Source organism: Lampris incognitus, chromosome 9 (genome assembly GCF_029633865.1).
Source record: "Lampris incognitus isolate fLamInc1 chromosome 9, fLamInc1.hap2, whole genome shotgun sequence".
NCBI classification, from domain to species: Eukaryota; Metazoa; Chordata; class Actinopteri; order Lampriformes; family Lampridae; genus Lampris; species Lampris incognitus.
This window is the reverse complement of record NC_079219.1, coordinates 33739924-33761332: the sequence shown is the minus strand read 5'-3', so window position 1 is coordinate 33761332 and position 21409 is coordinate 33739924. Positions and strand designations below refer to the sequence as shown.

Sequence of the window (21409 nt, the reverse complement as noted above, 5' to 3'; positions counted from 1 at the left end):
AGGAGAGGTAAAGAAACAGAAGGCTCTAACCCAGAGAGAGAGAGAGAGAGAGAGAGAGAGAGAGAGAGAGAGCGAGAGCGAGAGCGAGAGAGAGAAAGAGTGAGAGAGAGACAGAGAGAGAGAAAGAGAGAAAGACAGAGAAAGAGAGACAGAGAGAGAGACAGATCTACAGACAGAGAGAGAGATGTGTATTTAATATGTGATGCAATGTTTTAATCTTCTGCAAACTGCTTTAGCAACAACATATTTTTGTTCATGCCAATAAAGTTATTTGAATTTGAATTTGAGAGAGAGACAAAGAGAGACAGAGATCTAGAGACAGACAGAGAGAGAGAAAGACAGAGCGAGAGACAGAGAGAGATGGAGAGAGACAGACAGAGAGAGAGAGAGAGAGAGAGAGACAAACAGCGAGATGGAGATCTAGAGAGACAGAGAGAGAGAGAAAGAGTGAGGATATGACATTCACAGAGGAAAAAACTAGAGTCACCTTCCAAATTATAGAGCTGTGGATTGGGTGGAGTGCACCCTGCAAAACCTGCTCTAGTCCGCTCTATGAGGTTAATGTCTTGCTCTTACATCCACGGGCTCTAATTGGCAGTTGGTCAGAGTTAAAAACTCTAAGCCACATGGGCAATGCCCACACTGTTAAAATTGTTAGGACTGTGTGCACAGTTGACTATCTCTCTTCCCTGTTTCACTTGCAATATAGGAGGACTTATGGAAAGAGGGAAAACAGGAAAAACAAGTCACATTTTCTTTGAGACGGTACAAATGGTAAGAGGAGTAGACGGTGTAGGGGGACAGAGATATTTCTGGATAGATTATATAAGGTTTGTTGGCCCAGATAAGCGACAGTTTAGCATGTGGTTAAAGCGACTTTGACAAACAAAGGCTTGTGGTAATGCTTCCAAGGTGCACGGTTTATTGTAACTCTCTCACAAGTGTTTATTGGTGAGAATTTTATGAAGCAGACAATTACAAAGGTAGCAGTGCAAGGCAATTACCTGTTTTACAAAAGCCAAACAGAGCTGATCAATCTCACCGGTGTCTCCTGACCTTTTCAGAGCCTGGACACCCTTTGAGGAGCCATAAAAAAACCCCAAAAAAACATTCCATTAGCCATCCATCATTCGAACCGCATATCCTGCTCTCAGGGTCGCGGGGATGCTGGAGCCTATCCCAGCAGTTATTGGGCGGCAGGCAGGGAGACAACCTGGACAGGCCGCCAGGCCATCACACACATACACACACATTCATACCTAGGGACAATTTAGTACAGCTGATTCACCTGACCTACGTCTTTGGACTGTGGGATGAAACCGGAGAACCCGGAGGAAACCCATGCAGACACAGGGAGAACATGCAAACGTCACATAGAGAACGACCCGGGATGACCCCCCAAGGTTGGACGACCCCCAAGGTTGGACAACCCCGAGGCTCGAACCCAGGACTTTCTTGCTGTGAGGCAACTGTGCTAACCACTGCACAGATGTGCAACCCAACCCCCCCCCCACACACACACACACATTATACCAAGTTATTGACTGTTGCAAAATGTCACATAAAGCCTTGTATGGTCATTTCTTAGCAGTGGCACTGCACTTGTACTGATGAACCAAAACATTAAGACCACCTGCCTAATATGCTGTTGGTCCTCTGTGTGCCACCAAAACAGCTCTGACCCGCGGAGGCACAAGACCCTTGAAGGTGTCCTGTGGTATCTGGCACCAAGACGTTAGCAGCAGTTCCTTCAAGTCCTTCAAGTTGTGAGGTGGAGCCTTCGTGGATCGGACTTCTTGGTCCAGCACATCCAACAGATGTTCAATCGGATTGAGATCTGGAGAATTTGGAGGCCAGGGCAACACCTTGAACACTTCATCATGTTCCTCAAACCATTTCTGAACAATGTGTGCAGTGTGCATTATCCTGCTGAAAGAGGCCACTGCCACCAGGGCATACCATTGCCATGAAGGGTGTACCTGGTCTGGCAATGATGTTAGGTAGGTGGCACGTGTCAAATTGACGGCCACATGAATGGCCAGACCCAGGGTTTCCCAGCAGGACATTGCCAAGAGCACCACATTCCCTCCACCTGCTTGTCCTCTCTGCACAGTGCATCCTGATGCCATCCCTTCCCCAGATAAATGGCCAACACATACATGGCCATCCACACGATCGAAAAGAAAACGAGACTCATTGGACCAGGTGACCTTCCTCCACTTTTCCAAGGTCCAGTTCCAATGCTCGCCTGCTCGTTTTAGGTGCTTTCAGTGGTGGACAGGGGTCATCATGGGCACTCTGACCAGTCTATGGCCATGTAGCCCCATACTCAGCAGGGTGCAACGCACTATGTTGTGACACATTCCTCCTGTAAACATCATTAAAATCTTTTGTGACTTGTACAACAGTAGACCTTCTGTCAGTTCAGACCAGACGGGATAGCCTTCATTGTCCTCATGCATTGATGAGCCTTGGACACCCAAAACCCTGTTTGTGGTTTGTCCCTCCTCGGATCACTGTCGGTAGATAATCACCACTGCTGACTGGGAGCACCCCACAAGCCTTACCATTTCAGAGATGCTCTGACCCAGTTGTCTGGCCGGAACAGTTTGGCTCTTGTCAAAGTTGCATGTCGCTCAGGTCTTTACTCCTGCCCATTTCTCCTGCATCCAACACATTGCCTAGCAGAACTGATTGTTGGCTTACCATTTAATCTACCCAGACCTTGACATATGTCCTGTTTGGAGATGATCAACGTTATTGGGTTCACCTGTGAGTGGTCATAATGTTTTGGCTCCACAGCGTAGCTAGACTAGACTGGAACCCAAAATTTTTTTTAATATGTACTTTTGGCCTTCAGTTTTCACACAAGACTTGTGATAATGAAAACTTGACAGAAGGCTCGTGCATAATTGGAAATGTCCTGTTTTATTGCTCTGCTCCCTTCTCAGCTCTGTTCCCTTTTGAATCATGAACACCTTGATTTTTTTATCCTCAATTTTAGCAAAATGTTACTAGAAATTAAATACGTAACAAGGAAACAAAAAGAACGAAAGGAAGAAGGGTCTGTTGTGGATATGGCCCCTTTTACATGTGTTTCTTCATTCTTGCTATGGCATATATATATATATATATATATATAATATAAAAATGTATTCGGTATGGTATACTTTTCATTAACATAGACATTTCAAGATTCTTCCTAAAAATTAAACCAAATGAAAAAGAAAACAACAAAGAATACACATATGACAAAAGAGCATAAACCATAATGGGGGAAACAGGGAGGATTTCATGTACATCTATACTATGAAGGTAGTGGGAACATGTCTCGTTAGCTGGCATCTGTAAGCACATGTTGACCTGGCGGCAGGAATAAGATCTGATATTAATGGGGAAGTAAGGACGATGAGGAATATGACCACACACACACATACTCGTCCTTTTCCAGCAGGTATGATCTGAATCAGTTGAAGACACCACCATAGAGGCTGAGATTATTGGCTGGTAGCCTGATGTCAATAAGCAGGAATTCCAATTGGCCGGTAATGCATCTGTAGAATAGTGTAGCCCGAGGGACGGCTTCATTACCCTTCACTCTCTCTCTCTTTCCTGCTCTCGCTGACTCACACACCTCACACACACATATCACATGCACGCACACACACATACACACACACACACACACACACACACACACACACACACACACACACACGGAGGTATAAATCACCGCCTCCCACCCACGTCGCCCAGGGCCCTGGAAGCAAGGAAGAGGGGGGATGGGGAGATAGAAGGATTGCAGGTCATAAAAATAGGTTTTGGGCTGGTCTGTATGTCTCCTGCAAAGCCCTCATCTGATAAGAGAGAAGCCACTGTATCAGTCAACTGCAGACTCCTACTCAGCCTCCCTTTTTTCCCCTCCCTCCACTTTCATTCCCTCCTTCAGCCCCTCTACCTGCAACCTAACACCGTTACCTCATGCTGGGGCTTGTGGTTCTCATCAAACTGTGATCTTGTCTTTTGCAGCATTGTTTGCAAGGTTATATTTGATAAGTGAGATATCTTCTACTTAACTTGGACTAAACAACATATTGTTTCAAAACCAACATCGCACTATACGTATGCAGTGATCCAATTACAAGGGATGCTGACTAAGACAAATTGGTCCCATCAGTCATGTTGGGCTAAAACTCTAATTGTTTGATGGAAAACAAAATCTATCAAGGTCCACTTTCATGACTGCTCTTGAAGAAAAATATTCTAGAACATGACAACAATATGATTTAATATTTAAATACATATCATAGAAAAACAAAGATATTGCAATGTTGATTTTTTTTCAACATCATTCAGCACTGCACTTAACCGTGCTTTGTTTCACAGTGAGATAAACACACACACACACACACACACACACACACACACACACACACACACACACACACACACACACACCCTCCCCCCCATTGACTACATTAATTCACTCGCCCTTCAAGGACCACTTCGCCGATTTTCAACCTTATCCCTATCTATCAACATTTGGGATATAGTGTGAAAAACGTCTGCAATCGTTGTCAAACTTCTCTGTGTCCCTGGCACGTAGTTGCAAAATCTGTTTTTCTTACAGTGTCATAATTTGACGCGTCAGTGACGTAGTTGGTGACGAGGAAGAACTACAGGCAAGTTCAGCTTGCAAACTAGCTACGGTTCCAACGGTGAAAATGGCGTCCCAAAATGTGAGTGCAGAGGATCATGTGGATGAGGATACCTTTCACAGTGTCTCGGCTGACTCGGATATTCAACCGTAGTTGCTTGAGCCAGAGTATACGACCGAAGAAATGCAGCGGAGGGAGGCCAAGGCTGCTGCTGCTGCTGCTGCATTAGCCGAGCAGAGGATATGGCCGGTGGGGACCACCTCAGCTGCCGAGAGCAAACAGCAACTGGTGGTGTCTTTGCTGAAATTGCCCTCCAGTGCCAACAGAAACTGAATTAATCTGCTGCTCAACATGGGCAGTTTTCGTTGGATGCTGTCACCGACGCCAACCCCGATACAGCCTGTGTATGCGTTACTACGCATGAAAGGTTTGCGCCTCACATGGACAGAAAAAGGAAGTTCCGCCCTGCGGACCCAACGCAACGGACCATCACAACCCGCCAAATTCTAAAACGAAGGCGGGTCAGTTGTTCGTTACTGGGAATTAATACTCAATTACGGTAAAAGAAGGTCTAAAAAGGCATGTTTGTCTTTCTTTTTATACGATCTCGCCAATTCGCTGCTTTCTTTCGACGGGTGAGTAATCGTTGACCAGATATGAATCAGAACTTGTCAGTGTTCAGTTATTAGCAACCCGCTTATAAGCCGGAGATGCGTTATTTGGGATGGCATTTTAAGGCAGCGCGCCCAACTTCCTGATAGATGTTAGCGCGCTATGCCAATGCTAACTACGTCAAGCATCGAAGATGCTTACTTCATTCTTTTAACCATAAGCTTTTTTTTTTGCGATTGACGGCAATCATATTATTTCTTTCTATCTAGCTGCACGGAGCGACGATGTGGAGTGACATCGAACTTTTAACAAACGAGGACACAAGCTTTGTTCCTTTTTGCGACGTGTCGATGGAGGAAACTGGTTGTGGCTTGTATCAAGTGGATACATTGGTCAAAATGTCTACTGCTGACGCTGACAAGGTGCAGTCCGAACCCCATCCCCTCTTCATGTGGATCAAATTGGAGCATCGTTGCAGCTGACAGAACAGTCATCCTGGTTGGCCAGAGCATTCAGACCACCTTGCTGCACCTTAACTTCTAAACTACTGTGGATGTCGTGAATATTTGTCTGGAGGGACAGTTTTTGATGGTCTGTGAGAAAAATGGAAACCTCAATTTCATCCATGTTCCGCAAAAGAGGATCCTCCTCACCAGGGCTTTAGTGAAACCTCCAGAGGGATATAAGAAAACGTATCATCAGCTCATCATAGAGGAAGATAAGGCATCTTTTGGGACGTATCATGTGTTCTTGCTCATTAAGGATGGAGTTTGCCATTATAAACCTTGCTCTGGAGAAAATCAAAACGGGTAGTTAAAAAAAAGGGAAGGATTTTTTTTCATTTCATGTTAGGAGCTGCTTTTTTACCCAAGCTTCAGTCTCTCATCAAGGTAGACTTTTCCACAAAGGACTTCCTTGAGGATTGGACCTTTAAAGGCCTGATTGTCTTTCTACCTATCTGTTATTTTATTTATGGTTTTTATAAGGTTTACTAGAAATGTTTTGGAACATTTTTTAAGGTTCCCTTGCTCTTTTTGGATTGTTACAGAGATTAAAAAAAAAAGAGACGGACAAAAGGTCTCCTATGCGCTTTTCTGAATTGACATGTTTTTGGTTTTTTTTTTTTTTTTTGCTTTGCAAATGCAAACATACCATATGTAAGAGCCAAGCTGAGGGTTCGTCGTGATCAGAAATCAGAATCAGAAACAATTTATTGCCATCTCAGTCATGTACTTTCATACACAAGAGACGAAATTTCGTTTCTCCCAGCCCACAGCAGTGCAACACAAAAGACAACAAAACACATCCAAAAGAAAACGACACCAACAAAAACGGAGAAAAAAAACAACACACAAACCGTCAACAACACAATCCATTTAGTAAATCTGCAACATTGTCCAAAAATATCTGTCCAGAGAACGAACGCCAGCCAGTCGGAACCGCCGGTCTGCATGGGCTAGCAGCTAGCTTAGCCTGCCCTGCATCCCCACTTCCACGTCCTGTCAGACCGCCCTCCGTGTTTCTTCTTCGGGCGCAGCTCCAGGCAGGGCCGTGGTCTCTCGGCCCACAGGAAGCTGCAGACCAAGCTCTCCCAGCCATCAAACGAAATCGACGATCACAGACATAATTCTTCACACGATGACACAAACTCAGACGTAGATATGGATAAAGACACTGTGTAATCTGAACTGGGGGAGGCCGCTGCAAACGTGAGTTTGCGCCGCCATTTCACGAACTCACGTTTACATTACCGAACAGTTCGAACTGTTTACATGAACTGTTTGGTAATGTAAAGTATCACATCAAACCTAAACTAGTTTTCAAACAACATCCCTCAATTCAAATATATTAGATGTCATTCGGTGAGGAATTGTAGGTAACAGATTGTTGTTATCATTAGACAACAAAGAGTGATTATCATGATATGGCAATGTCCAAAATGTATCCCAATACAATTCCATTGAGAAACGATAAATGATAATATTGAAATACTACCCAGACATACATGACAGAGACTTAAGTTTGGGTAAAATCAAATCGTTGCAGGCCGTCGATGGGTGTTTGTGTGTATGAGTGCAAATGTACACACGAGTACATAAGCCTTATGCTTCTGTCAGCAGCTGTGCTCAGTCTGTCTAACAGAAACTTAACACACACACACACACACACACACACACACACACACACACACACACACACACACACTTACATCCCCCTTTCCCTTTGAAGACAGCAACATGTTCTGATCCCTGTCGTGCAAACAGTGCCAAGCCAGCACTCCTTAGGCTTAGACGAGCTAAACCTCCGCCTGGCCTCTCTTGCTCTGGACGAAATGGTATGAGGGTAAAACCTGTATCCCATCCCACTGAAAAGGCTCTCAGAAGTACATAGTATTTACCCCGTAGTCTTTGCATTTATCATTTGCTGCTGCATTGTGGCGCTTTTTGGCGGCAATGTAGAAGTCACTGTTAATGCCATGAATAATAGTAATAATAATAACAACAATACATTTTATTTATAGAGTGCTTTTGAGAGTACTCAGAGACGGTTTACATAAGTTAAAATGAACATAAAAGTGACCCGCCAAAAACATGAAACACACCATTTTAATCACACATTAAAAGCAAATTCTGAAGAGGTGAGTTGTGATTAGTGATGTAAACGTGGCTAGATCGGTACAGTCTCTGATGTGTTTGGGGAGGGGCCAGCTATGGAGAAGGCTCTGTCGCCCCAGGTCTGGTGCTTGGTCCTGTGTGGTGGAGACAGGAGTCCTAGTGCATGGTCCTGTGTGGTGGAGACAGGAGTCCCAGTGCATGGTCCTGTGTGGTGGAGACGGGAGGTCCAGTGCTCTGTCCTGTGTAGCGGAGACAGGAGGTCCTATGCTTGTTCTGTGGGGTGGAGACAGGGGGTCCGGTGCATGGTTCTGTGAGGTGGAGACAGGAGGTCAGGTGCTTGGTCCTGTGTGGTGGAGACAGGAGGTTGGCACCGGAGGAATGAAGGCTGTGGGAATAGTGTATGGTAGAGAAGAAGGTCGATGAGGTAGGAGGGGGCCTGGTTATGGAGGGCTTTGTGAGTGAGGAGGAGGAATTTGAATTGGATCCGTTGTGGGACAGGGAGCCAGTCCTGGTCAGTTTTTCCCACACAAGAGATCCACATGGGTGAATGAGATCCGAGATATCGCGGTGATGTTTCGGGCAGACGGCATCAAGTCAAAGCCCATTGCTCTGCACAACAGTGTCTTCTCTTTCTCCAATCTGTTTCTGCTTTTGATGGCCAAGGCCATAAAAAGATTATTCTGCTGACCCCAGAAATTATAATTCCTCATGCTGATTCTTCATTGAAGTGTGGGAAAAAAAAAATCTTGGCTACATGTGAAAGTCCTGTCACATGTCTCACATGGGGTGTGGGGGTGGGGGGCGGTTTGTGTCTTTCAACTCTGATAGAAAGCGACCATCCTCTCTCTCTCTCTCTCTCTCTCTCTCTCTCTCTCTCTCTCTCTCTCTCTCTCTCTCTCTCTCTCTCTCTCTCTCTCTCTCTCTCTCTCTCCTTCACTGTCCTCCTTCCTCTCTGAGGCCATGCTGCATGTCATCTAATCCCTCACGGTCAACATATGCTTGGAGCTGGCCTGTGAACCAAACAAGTCAAGTCCACATTCATGTGGGTTACCCACATTACAAAGACTTTGAAACTTATCTTGTCCATATTTCAGGCTGATCATGTCAAAATTTTGTATTCATCCACCAACCAAATTTGCATCATGCAACATGCATCTAATCCCTCTTCAGGTGCAGACAACAATTCAATGCCACACACATGCATACATGCAAGTTTTGCATTTGGAGACCATGGTTTGTGTTCGGGCTGTAGACGTTATTCAGGCCATTCTCTATAAAAGGAAAAATGCAGCCAGTGAACAGGCGCTTACTGTAATCCCTGCTAGGCAGCAGCATATGCCAGGCAAAGGAGGCTATGGAAAGCCAGAACAGAGTTAAGCTGGGACTGGCCCTGGCTCGCTCCCTCTCTCTCTCCTCATCTGTTGTCTCGTGCCACTACTGTGTCCAAATGTGGAATGACCCAGAAAGAAAGTCACTTCAGTCTTTTGGACTTGTACCAAATGTGTCACTGGCACAAGATACATGTCAGTCAAAATAACGAGCAAACTTTTCCTTTGGGTTCTGGCTCTGTGTGTGTGTGTGTGTGTGTGTGTGTGTGTGTGTGTGTGTGTGTGTGTGTGTGTGTGTGTGTGCGCGCGCGCATGTGCGCACATCCACAAGACCGCCGCAAGTCTGATGTTGTTTTATCTGAGGGACTATCCGGATACCCAGATCAAACGAGCCGCTCCTCGTCTGCTCTCTCTCTCATCCTCATCCTTGGTCCCTAATCACAAGGCTCTGACTTCTAACACTGCAGACACCAAGAGAGGGCCGGGATAGGGTCTTAGCAAGCTCAGGGACAGCCTCTTTCACTTCTCTTTCTTCTTTGTTTTGTTGGGGTTTTTTTTTTTGTTAACACCCTTTCCCTTTTCTTTTCTTTTTTTTGTCTCTCTCCCTTTCTTTCTAGATTGCCCCCTTCCAAAATGTGAACCCAAACTGGACGTCCCGGGCCAGATGTCAGGTATGTGCTGCTCTCCCATGACTGCGTCTCCTGAACGTCAATGGGCGATGATGTCCTTTCAGAGCAAGGAAGTGAACATGTTGTTTGTCCGTCACCAGTACAGTCGCAGCACGCTGCATGTCTCCGTCTTTCTATCTGCAGTGCAATTACAGATTGTGATACGATTGAAAGTGTCCTAATTTGTCTCATGTCGAATGTGTTTCCACTTGTAATTGGGAGCCGGGGGATTTAGAAAAACGGCTTTGGAGGGAAAAAGACTCGGGATAAGTGACATGAACTCTGGCGTTCTGTGTTGGTTGAAAAGGCTGAACGTCATTGCTGTTGTTTAAAAAATGGATGAGAGCGAGTGTGTATGAGGTGCTGTTTAGGCCATATATCAAGAATGCTTGCACATACACTGCTTTTTCCTCACACATATACATAAAAAGCTTGCACATACACTGCTTTTTCCTCACACATATACATAAAAAGCTTGCACTACACTGCTTTTTCCTCACACATATACATAAAAGCTTGCACATACACTGCTTTTTCCTCACACACATACATAAAAAGCTTGCGCATACACTGCTTTTTCCTCACACATATACATAAAAAGCTTGCACTACACTGCTTTTTCCTCACACATACACATAAAAGCTTGCACATACACTGTTTTTCCTTACACATACATAAAAAGCTTGCACATACACTGCTTTTTCCTCACACATATATAAAAAGCTTGCACATACACTGCTTTTTCCTCACACATACATAAAAAGCTTGCACATACACTGCTTTTTCCTCACACATATACATAAAAGCTTGCACATACACTGCTTTTTCCTCACACATATACATAAAAAGCTTGCACATACACTGCTTTTTCCTCACACATATACATAAAAGCTTGCACATACACTGCTTTTTCCTCACACACATACATAAAAAGCTTTCACATACACTGCTTTTTCCTCACACATATACATAAAAAGCTTGCACATACACTGCTTTTTCCTCACACATACACATAAAAGCTTGCACATACACTGCTTTTTCCTCACACATACATAAAAAGCTTGCACATACACTGCTTTTTCCTCACACATATACATAAAAGCTTGCACATACACTACTTTTTCCTCACACATACACATAGCAAGCTTGCACATACACTGCTTTTTCCTCACACATACACATAAAAAGCTTTCACATACACTGCTTTTGCTCGCACATATAAAAAACTTGCACGCACACTATTTTTACCTATGTTCTACCTCTTTTTTGTGAGAAAAAGTAGTGTATGTGCAAGCTTTTCATATGCATGTGCAAGGTAAAAGTAGTGTATGTGTGAACTTTTTTATGTTATGTGAGAAAATGTAGTTTATGTGCGAGGTAAAAGTAGTGTATGTGTGAACTTTTTTATATCTTATGTGTGAGAAAATGTAGTTTATGTGTGAAGTAAAAGTGTATGTGCAAGCTTTCCTGATATAAGGCCGAAACGGCACCTCATACATGCCGCAGTGTGTACATCACTACGTATGTGAGAGAAAGCCACATGTCTCATGTGGCTGTAAAGGGGAATGCTGTGTTTAAAGCTATACCCTGCATAGCCTCATCCCATTTGGGTCTTGCTTCTCAGAGGCATCGGCTAGTTTCCAGGAGCTCCGGGTTCACTTCCCTACTGCCCCCAGCACACACACACTAAAAATATGCTGCCCCGCTCAGGGCTCATAAGTGGCCTATATTATGCTATTTGGATGGATTAGACCAAATGAAAACGGGCGTGGTTGGTTTAATCTAATCTTCCCAGGACTAAAGTGCATTGTTGATGTTTTTTTTTCTTCCTTTACATTTTGAATTTGGTTCAAAGGCTTGGGTATCTGTGCAAAGGAATACTAACATGCATTTGCAAAGAGTGCATATTCCTAATGCTGCTGTTTACATAAAAGAATAGGAAAGAGATTTAGTGTGCTTGGTAGCCCACTGAGCCTCCAGGATGCACATGCTTTAATGGGTGAATTAAAGAATGAGTGAATGAATGGATTAATGAAAGCTTTCATTCAATGAAAGATGGAAGATGGAATTTATCTCATACACAATCAGCAGCACATCAGGAAGAGCAGACATCAAAAATCCATTAATCGGGGGCGTCCGGGTGGCACGGCAGTCTATTACATTGCCTATCCAACACGGGGATCGGCGGTTCGAATCCCCGTGCTACCTCCGGCTTGGTCGGGCGTCCCTACAGACACAATTGGCCGTGTCTGCGGGTGGGAAGCTGGATGTGGGTATGAGCCCTGGTCGCTGCACTAGCATCTCCTCTGGTCAGTCGGGGGCGCCTGTTCGGCGGGGAGGGGGAACTGGGGGAAATAGCGTGATCCTCCCACATGCTACATCCCCCTGGTGGAACTCCTCACTGTCAGGTGAAAAGAGGTGGCTGGTGAATCCACATGTATGGGAGGAGGCACGTGATAGTTTGCAGCCCTCCCTGGATTGGCAGAGGGGGTGGAGCAGTGACCGGGATGGCTCAGAGAGTGGGGTAATTGGCCAGATACAACTGGGGAGAAAAAAAGGGGGGGGGATCCATTGATTGCCAGGCATTACTAATCTGATTGTATGATATGAAGACAGCAGTGAGACTTGCAATCATTTAAATGGACAAATGTTGAAAATGGGGGGAAAAATAAACTTTTGTCTAAGAGCTGTGTGTTCCTCGGTGTATGAACAAGGTGATGGCACTCTTTAGTATTGACCTCGGGCATCAGGAGCCTGCATCCAGAGGGAAGAAGGGTTTGCTCTGCAGAGAGATCAACCACAGTTTTCTTCAGAGCAAGCTTGATGGTGTTGTGCTCTGAGACTTGAGATACGCTCCACTGGGTTCCTGTTTTTCTTTCCTCCTATCGTACTCATATCCTATCCTGTCCAATTTGTATTGTACTGAAAGGCCACCAATCTAGCACTGAGAAGGTCACCACACCCTGGAATAAACCATATCGGCACCATTATACAAGAGTGCCGCTATGGTTGTAACTGCAGTAAAACTTCTTAGTTTCCAAAGAGAGAAGAAATGCCATTGTGCGCGGGTGTAACTTGCATTGGTATTTGCAGTTCAAGTGATTTAGGAGATGATGATTTTCCGTTCGCAGGATGCAACACTGCCCTTTTTTTTCTAACACGGTTTTGGCTGGACACACTTATTACTAGATCATCTCCAGTAAGGTAGCACAAGAATGAAGATCTGAGCAGCCCATCTCACCATGAAAGTCTGGGATAGTAAAAAAACCTACCCCCACTATAGCTCTTGAATGGGGACTAATGGAACATGATATGTGAAGTAACGACCACATCTCTGCACAAGGCCTGCTGCGACCCGTAATCTTTTTGATTGATTGCAGTGTGGGTGACATGGTGGCTTAGCGGTTAGCACTGTCGCCTCACAGAAGAGGGTCCTGGGTTCAATTCCACTCCATCTGTGTGGAGTTCTGATGTTGATGCTATCATGGTGGCCCAGTGGTTAGCACTGTCGCCTCGAAGGTCCTGGGTTTGAATCCCCAGGCCGTCCCAGGTCCTTTCTGTGTGGAGATGGCATGTTCTCCCTGTGTCTGCATGTGTTTCATCCGGGTGCTCCGGTGACCAACTCCAGCTGCAGCACAAGGGTGCTGCAGCTGCCCGCTGCTCCTATTCAATAGGATGGGTTAGCTGCAGAGAATTAATTTCATTATAGCTGTACAATGACAAAATGAAGTGCATTTTCTTTCGTTCATTTTTATTTCATTATTTAATTTGTTATTTTATTTTATTTTATTTCATTCATTTTTATTTTTTTGGGGGGGGGGGTTCTCCCTTTTCTCCCCAATTTTACCCACCCAATTACCCCACTTGCCAAGCTGTCCTGGTCGCTGCTTCACCCCCCCTGCCGATCCGGGGGGGCTGCAGACTACCATGTCTCCTCCGATACATGTGGAGTCGCCAGCTGCTTCTTTTCATCTTACAGTGAGGAGTTTCGCCAGGGGGACATAGTGGGTGGGAGGATCGCGCCCCCCCAGTTCCCCTTCCCCGCCGAACAGGCGCCCTGATGGACCAGAGGAGGCGCTAGTGCAGCGACCAGGACACATACCCACATCCGGCTTCCCACCCGCAGACACAGCCAAAGGTGTCTGTAGGGACGCCTGATCAAGCCGGAGGTAACACGGGGAATCGAACCGGTGATCCCCGTGTTGGTAGGTAATGTAATAGACCGCTACGCCACCCAGACGCCCATCATAACCGTACAATGACAAAACAATTTGCTTTTATTTAATTTGTATTCGTTTTGATAAATGCTTTTTAAACTTGCATACTATCTGAATGAATAAATGTGTGAATGAAGTCAAAACCTGCTCTCGATACTAACCTTAGTGGTTCAGTATCCGTGTTCCCCAGGGTACAAACAAAGAGGCATAGAAGCTTTCCACATTATCCCTTTTAAAAAAGGCTGTTCTGGTCATTTGTTGCCAGGGTGTACTCAGTCATATCACAATTCATTTCCCGCTGAATTCAACGGCACTTCAGCAAATGGCCTGCAGCGTTCTGTTTCTCTGCACCATGAAATTGCAGGTGTGGAAACTCCCATCAGAATAACAAGGACTTCATTTATTTTTCACAATTAGTCACTAGCTGACGTGGCACTTTCTAAACATGGTACGCTGTGCTGGCTCAAAGCAAAAAACAAAAACCAAACAAAAAAATGTGTATGTGTGGCGTGTGTGTGTGTGTGTGTGTGTGTGTGTGTGTGTGTGTGTGTGTGTGTGTGTGAGATTATTTTAAATTAAATGTGGCTGACTGCCTACGTCCACCTCCTGCTGGCTGATCCACCCTCAGCACATCTTTACTACGAGGGTTTTATATCCCGGTATTCTGTCATAAAAAAAAGGACATTTGAGTCAGAATACCGTGCCGTAGTTTTTGTCTTGGTACCAATATCCATAAGCAGTACATACAGTACATGTGGTAACAGTTCCTTATTGAACCAGGTTATTTTAGTGCAATAACACATGGTCATGAGCTAGATTCGGATGCACTGTTCTGATTTTTTTTTTTCGTTTCTTCAGCCACATTATTAATACACATATTTCGGTGTTGTCCTGGTGACTAGTTGTTTTCCTACTTGTGTTTGTTTGTTGAAAGCCAGGGCATCATGGCGGCCCTAAATGAATGGCCTCTCTACTGTTCAGTAAAAGTAAGTTTAGTGCCAAATCTCAATAAATGATTGTTGCTAGTAAGTTGTTCATTGATCGATAAATGAAGGAAATCCCTCAAACTGGACATTTTCCACAGACGACTCATTCCCGGAAGCATCACCTGAAGCCTGCTGGGATCCCTCTCTGCGTCTCATCACAGTGGAGTGTTGATGTGTGGGTTTGAATGCGAGGCCTGTGGCTCCGGCAGCAGTCTCCCTGTGCATGACGATGTCCCAGGGTGCCTCAGACAACCTGCCTTTAGTTTGCCTCATGCATCAAAGATCCCAGATCAGATCAAACAAGACATGCCTGTTAGGGCTAATACTCCCGTCTATGCCCCTGACCGAGGCATGGCAAGACGAACTGGAGTTGGTCCCCGGGTGCTGTACGGTGGCTGCCCACTGCTCCTAGCTACACAACTAGGGTGGGTTAAATGCAGAGAAGAATTTTCCCACGGGGATTAATAATGTATACTGAAATTTTTTTTTTTTAAAAATCAGCAGACACAAGGGGCTCCTCGAATCCTTAACAGAAAGTGAAACATACGAATCCAGGCAACGGCGTGGAAGCATGGATCGAATTTTAGTCATCCCGTCATCTTTGATAACTGGAATTTCCATGGGGGAACCAAGATGGAACGCTTTAGACATCCTTTGGATGACTAAAAAAACAACCTGTTGACACATAGTATCCATCCATCCATCCATTATCCAAACCGCTTAGCCTACTCAGGATTGCAGGGATGCTGGAGCCTATCCCAGCAGTCATTGGGCAGCAGGTTGGGAGACACCCTGGACAAGTCGCCAGTCCATCACAGGGCCCACACATTCACACCTAGGGACAATTTAGTACAGCCGATTCACCTGACCTACATGTCTTTGGACTGTGGGAGGAAACCGGAGCACCTGGAGGAAACCCACACAAACACGGGGAGAACATGCAAACACCACACAGAGGACGATATCGTTGTGTATTTTACTGAGTGTAAAGCCCTGCGGGACGACCTTGTGATTTTGGGCTATACAAATAAACTTGACTTGAGATGATCCCCAAGGCTGGACAACCTCGGGGCTCAAACCCAGGACCTTCTTGCTGTGAGGCGACCGCACTAACCACTGCGCCACCGTGCCACCCCCGTGCAGTTTTATCTGGATTCATTTGTTAGAACAATGTGTAGCCTTTTTGTGTTCTTGAGAGTAGTGTTGTCCTGTTCCCTCCCCCCACAGTTACCTGTTCTTGTTGTTGTTGTTGTTGTTGTTGACACATTAGCAAAATCATACGCAGTGTCAGAGCTGCAAATTAATCAGAAATGATGAACTGTTCATTTGTAAGGCAGGACATATTGGCTCAGTGCTTGTTCAGCTTTTAACGGTAGGTTTTTGATCGACTGTTTTCAATCATAGGGTCATTTCAACTTTTGAGTTTTCAGTCACTCGAATTTCAGTGTCTCGCAGTAGACTTCATTGTATTCATCTGAGTAAATGCTTGTGACATTTCGGTCGTTCAGATCTTCATCAGACATGAAATCACAGTGAGTGGACATTGCAGATAAGAGGGCAAACATAGACAGGTGATGAGTTGGATTTCCTCCTTCCCATAAACTCCCACTGTTAACTTTGCACCATTTACACCACAAACGAACCGCTCCTCGGTTCACGTGGGAGTGAACAGAGACTGATCTTTCTCAGGCGGTCTCGGTGTGATGGTTGGTCCACATCAGAGTTCATGTGACATGGTTCACACCAGTCCAAATGAATCGGAATAAACAGATAAATTCACCAGTTTTTAGTTTTTTTAGTTTTTTTTTATTACTTTATTGATCCCCGTGGGGAAATTCATGCTCTGCATTTAACCCACCCTAGCTGTGTAGCTAGGAGCAGTGGACAGTCGCCGTGCAGCACCCGGGGACCAACTCCAGTTCGTCTTGCCATGCCTCGGTCAGGGGCACAGACAGGAGTATAAACCCTAACATGTATGTCTTTTTTTTAATTGTTATTATTATGTTTGATGGTGGGGGAAACCGGAGCACCCGGAGAAAACCCACCGCAGACATGGGGGAGAACATGCAAACTCCACACAGAGGGCGACCTGGGATGACTACCAAGGTTGGACAACCCCGGGGTTCAAACCCAGGATCTTCTTGCTGTGAGGTGACAGCGCTAACCACTGCCCCCATACTGCCCGTGAGTTTGTTTAAACCGCACCAAGCATGCCGGGTGTGAACACGGCTAAAGTCAGAAGTATTGATGAGTCTCAGGACTGAAACGTTTACTTTCAGTTCACCGCAACTCACTTTTGCTTTTGGGCACTATGAGCAACGTTTTGCACCTTTTTGTATATGAAGCGAAGGAAATAGAAGAATTGAACATATGCAATCAGCTTCTCCATCTTTCTTTCACTTTTTTTCTTTTTTTTTTGTGGATTTTTTTCCCCTTTTTCTCCCCAGTTGTTCTTGGCCAATTACCCCACTCTTCTGAGCCGTCCCAGTCACTCCTCCACCCCCTCTGCCGATCCGGGGAGGACTGCAGACTACCACATGCCTCCTCCGATACATGTGGAGTCACCGGCTGCTTCTTTTCACCTGACAGTGAGGAGTTTCACCAGGGGGACGTAGCGTGTGGAAGGATCACGCTATTCCCCCCAGTTCCCCCTCCCGCCCGAACAGGCGCCCTGACTGACCAGAGGAGGTGCTAGTGTAGTGACCAGGACACATACCCACATCCGGCTTCCCACCCGCAGACATGGCCAATTGTGTCTGTAGGGATGCCCGACCAAGGTAAAATGGGGATTCAAACCGGAGATCGCCATGTTGGTAGGCAACGGAATAGACCGCTACGCTACCTAGACACCCTCTTTCTGCTATCTTGAAAGTGTGTTTTTTTTTTTTTTACTTGAGCTTATGAGGAGTGTGGGCTCCTCTCATGCCTACCTGATGCAGCACACTCAGAGAAATATTCTGCAGGCGCAACGTCAATCCACTGCTCTTCTTTGAGTTTCACAATGGCAGGTCGTTAAGACACTGTGCTGAGAAGGCCATACACAAAGACTAGACACAAAGCCTTAGATGCTGCATTTGTTTTTTTTTGTTTTTTTTAGTGTCGTATTCACAGTCAAATATTTCTCAGATCAGCTGTGCTGTACGTTGTATAGTCACTTATTTGTAGCTGCTCCTACAGCGAGGGTTATTTTTCTCACCAACCAGCCTGACTTGCAGATGCTCACGGTTGCAGTTGTTCTCTGATAGGAGGGGAAAACAAGTTTAGAGCAGGGCTGTGTTTTTGAGAAGACACTCCACCACAAACTAACAAGTTCCCCGAAAAACGTTTTGCATGGGGTTTCACAGACTAAACTTGTCGACAGTAAATAGTTGGACTGTAACCCAAATGTGCTCTCCCTCACATTCCTAGATCTGTTTGTGTTAATGAGGTTTGGCTTGCAGGTTGTGATGCACCAAGTGAGAGCTAAATTCATATATATATTGCGATATCTCATTACATATGCAAAAATACCATGTTTAGGACTCCAGCAGAAGGTGATTGCATTGGAGTATTTGGTAATGCAGAGTGTAAAATCAAACCAAACTAGTTTTCAGATAGTACTTCCTCGGGTATTTCAGACTTAGGGCCTCTGCACGCCAAGTATGAATTATTAAATCTGTCATCATGGTCCAACAGCTATAAAATAAATAAATATATATATATAATGTTGACATTTGGACTTCATTGACAAAAAGTGAGGTCGTATTTATTTGGTCATGTGCAAATTCTTTGGGCAAAATAATTCAGATTTGATGTGCAAAGGCCATCAATTTGGTGAGAAATGTTGGATAAGAGATTGAAGTTGTCACTAATGTTGACAACGAAGTTGTTTACGATGATATGATGTTATCAGAATTTCACCCCGATAAGATGAGAAACAGTAAAAATGAATAACTTGCCCATCCCTGGCTGTAAGGGACTTCCTGGTTGCTGACTTTAATTTGTCGGCTAACTCAGAGTGGCTTCACTGGGGAGAGTCAGCTGAAACCCGCGGGGTGTTTGTATGTGCATGGACAACATGCTTTCTGCAGGACTTATGTTGTTAGATTGCACGGTATTTATTTAATTTGAAAGAGCAAGAGGAAATTAGAAGGCGAGGAGGGACCGGGGAGAGAAAAACAGATAAAAAGGAAGGCAGTGGTGTTGACCTGTGTAAATCGGCTGCTCTCTCCTTTGTCTTGTCTCTCCTCGCTTCATTGCTCATATGTTTCCTCTTCTGTCTAATTGTGCACAGAACGTGATCCCCCCGTCCCCCGTGCACGCTCTGTGGTTCCTATTGAATTTGGGCTTTGAAAGTGAACCATGTGCACTGCAGGCAGACAGCAAACACACACACACACACACACACACACTTACATGCACACACACACACTTAACTTACCCACATGCACGCACACATGCACATGCACACACACACACAAACATATACACACACTTAACTTACCCACATGCACACACACACACACACACTCACACTTAACTTACCCACATGCACACACACACATACACACACACACACACACACACACACACACACAGACTATTAACTTGCACACATGCACACACACACACATGTCCATACACACACACACACACACACACACACACACACACACACACACACACACACAGACTGTTAACTTGCACACACGCACACACACACACAAGACTGTTAACTTGCACACACGCACACACACACACACACACACACACACACACACACACACAGACTGTTAACTTGCACACACACACACACACACATGCACAAACACACACACATATTAAGTAGAGGAAGAAGTGGTTTCCTTTGGAGTTCATTGCATTTGTATTTTGTATTCGCCCCCACAGAGACTATAGGGTGGGGAGGACTAAACTTTGCTGTGTGTGTGTGTGTGTGTGTGTGTGTGTGTGTGTGTGTGTGTGTGTGTGTGTATACTATAATTTTACATGTGGTTTTGTCTTCATGTGTTCATTTCCACATGAGTGAGTCACTGTTCTGTTTTGTTCGTTCTTTTCCTTCTTTCTTGTGCTCCCTCTCAAAAGATATGAGGCGAGGACTTAAGGCCCGTGCAGACTGTTTGGGTCTGGATCAGTTTTTCTGTCCCGCGGTGTGAACAGATGCAGGGCGACAAAGTGAGTCAGGCGAGGCGTTCACAGCAATAGGAAGAGCTCACAGTAGCTCCGAGCTGAAGAGGATGGAGGAAGGAAGGAAGGAGACGAGGAAAGAGTCGTTTCCCAAGTGGTCAGAGGTTGGCACCTGGCATTACACTGGCTGTTTGGTTTGGAATTACAGAGTTAGCCTGCCAGGCTTCTCATTATGCACTAAAACAACAAAGGAAAAAGAAGAAACAAATAAAACGTTGGCTTTGTGCTCAGTGGACTGTATAGCCGTTGTACAATATGAGCTCCCAGTAACGGTCCTTCTTTACAGTCTGACTGCACCGGTTATTATTCACACTTAGAAAGTCCATTTGACATCAGTGCTAAGGCGTGCTTTGGGAGCAGTCTCCAAAGTTGTAAATAAAAAAAAAAATCTAAACAGAAACTAGATCTAGAACTAGTTTAGATCCTTTTGATTAGCAACAACAGTTAACGTTAAAACAATAATTTATTGCTATTCCAATCGTTGGTGTGCAGTTTAGGCACTGACAGTAACAGTGCAGTCATAGGGGCATCCAGATAGCGTAGTGGTCTATGCTGTTGCCTACCAACACAGGGATCACCGGTTCGAATCCCCATGTTATCTCCGGCTTGGTCGGGCATCCCTACAGACACAATTGGCTGTGTCTGGGGGTGGGAAGCCTGATGTGGGTAGGTGCCCTGGTCGCTGCACTAGCGCCTCCTCTGGTCGGTCGGGGCTCCTGTTCGGGGGGAGAGGGGGAACTGGGGGGGAATAGCGTGATCCTCCCACACGCTACGTCCCTCTGGTGAAACTCCTGACTGTCAGGTGAAAAGAAGCGGCTGGCAATTCCACATGTATCGGAGGAGGCATGTGGTAGTCTGCAGTCCTCCCTGGATCAGCAGAGGGGGTGGAGCAGCGACTGGGACGGCTCAGAAGAATGGGATAATTGGCCAGATACAACTGGGGAGAAATGGAGGGGGGGACAAAAAACAGTGCAGTCATAGTTATTGTTTTAGCAGGCTAATGTGGACTAGCTAAATGCTAGGCTCATATGTGATGAACGTCAGAGGGGCAGGGAGTCAACCTGTCTGTGATATTGCTATGGAGACGATAGATCAAACGTGATCTTATTTGTTTTATTCTTTTCTTTTGCATGTTTTATCA

General features: G+C 45.3%; 1 protein-coding gene across 1 annotated transcript in view; it reads left to right on the top strand.

Moving 5' to 3' along the window:
• The window catches only part of triob (trio Rho guanine nucleotide exchange factor b), a 225301-nt gene that overhangs the window by 14012 nt on the left and 189880 nt on the right, over positions 1–21409 (top strand). Inside the window, exon 2 of the mRNA XM_056286980.1 lies at positions 9831–9884. Coding sequence (XP_056142955.1) covers positions 9831–9884 — 54 coding nt within the window. The remainder of the gene's footprint in view (positions 1–9830; positions 9885–21409) is intronic.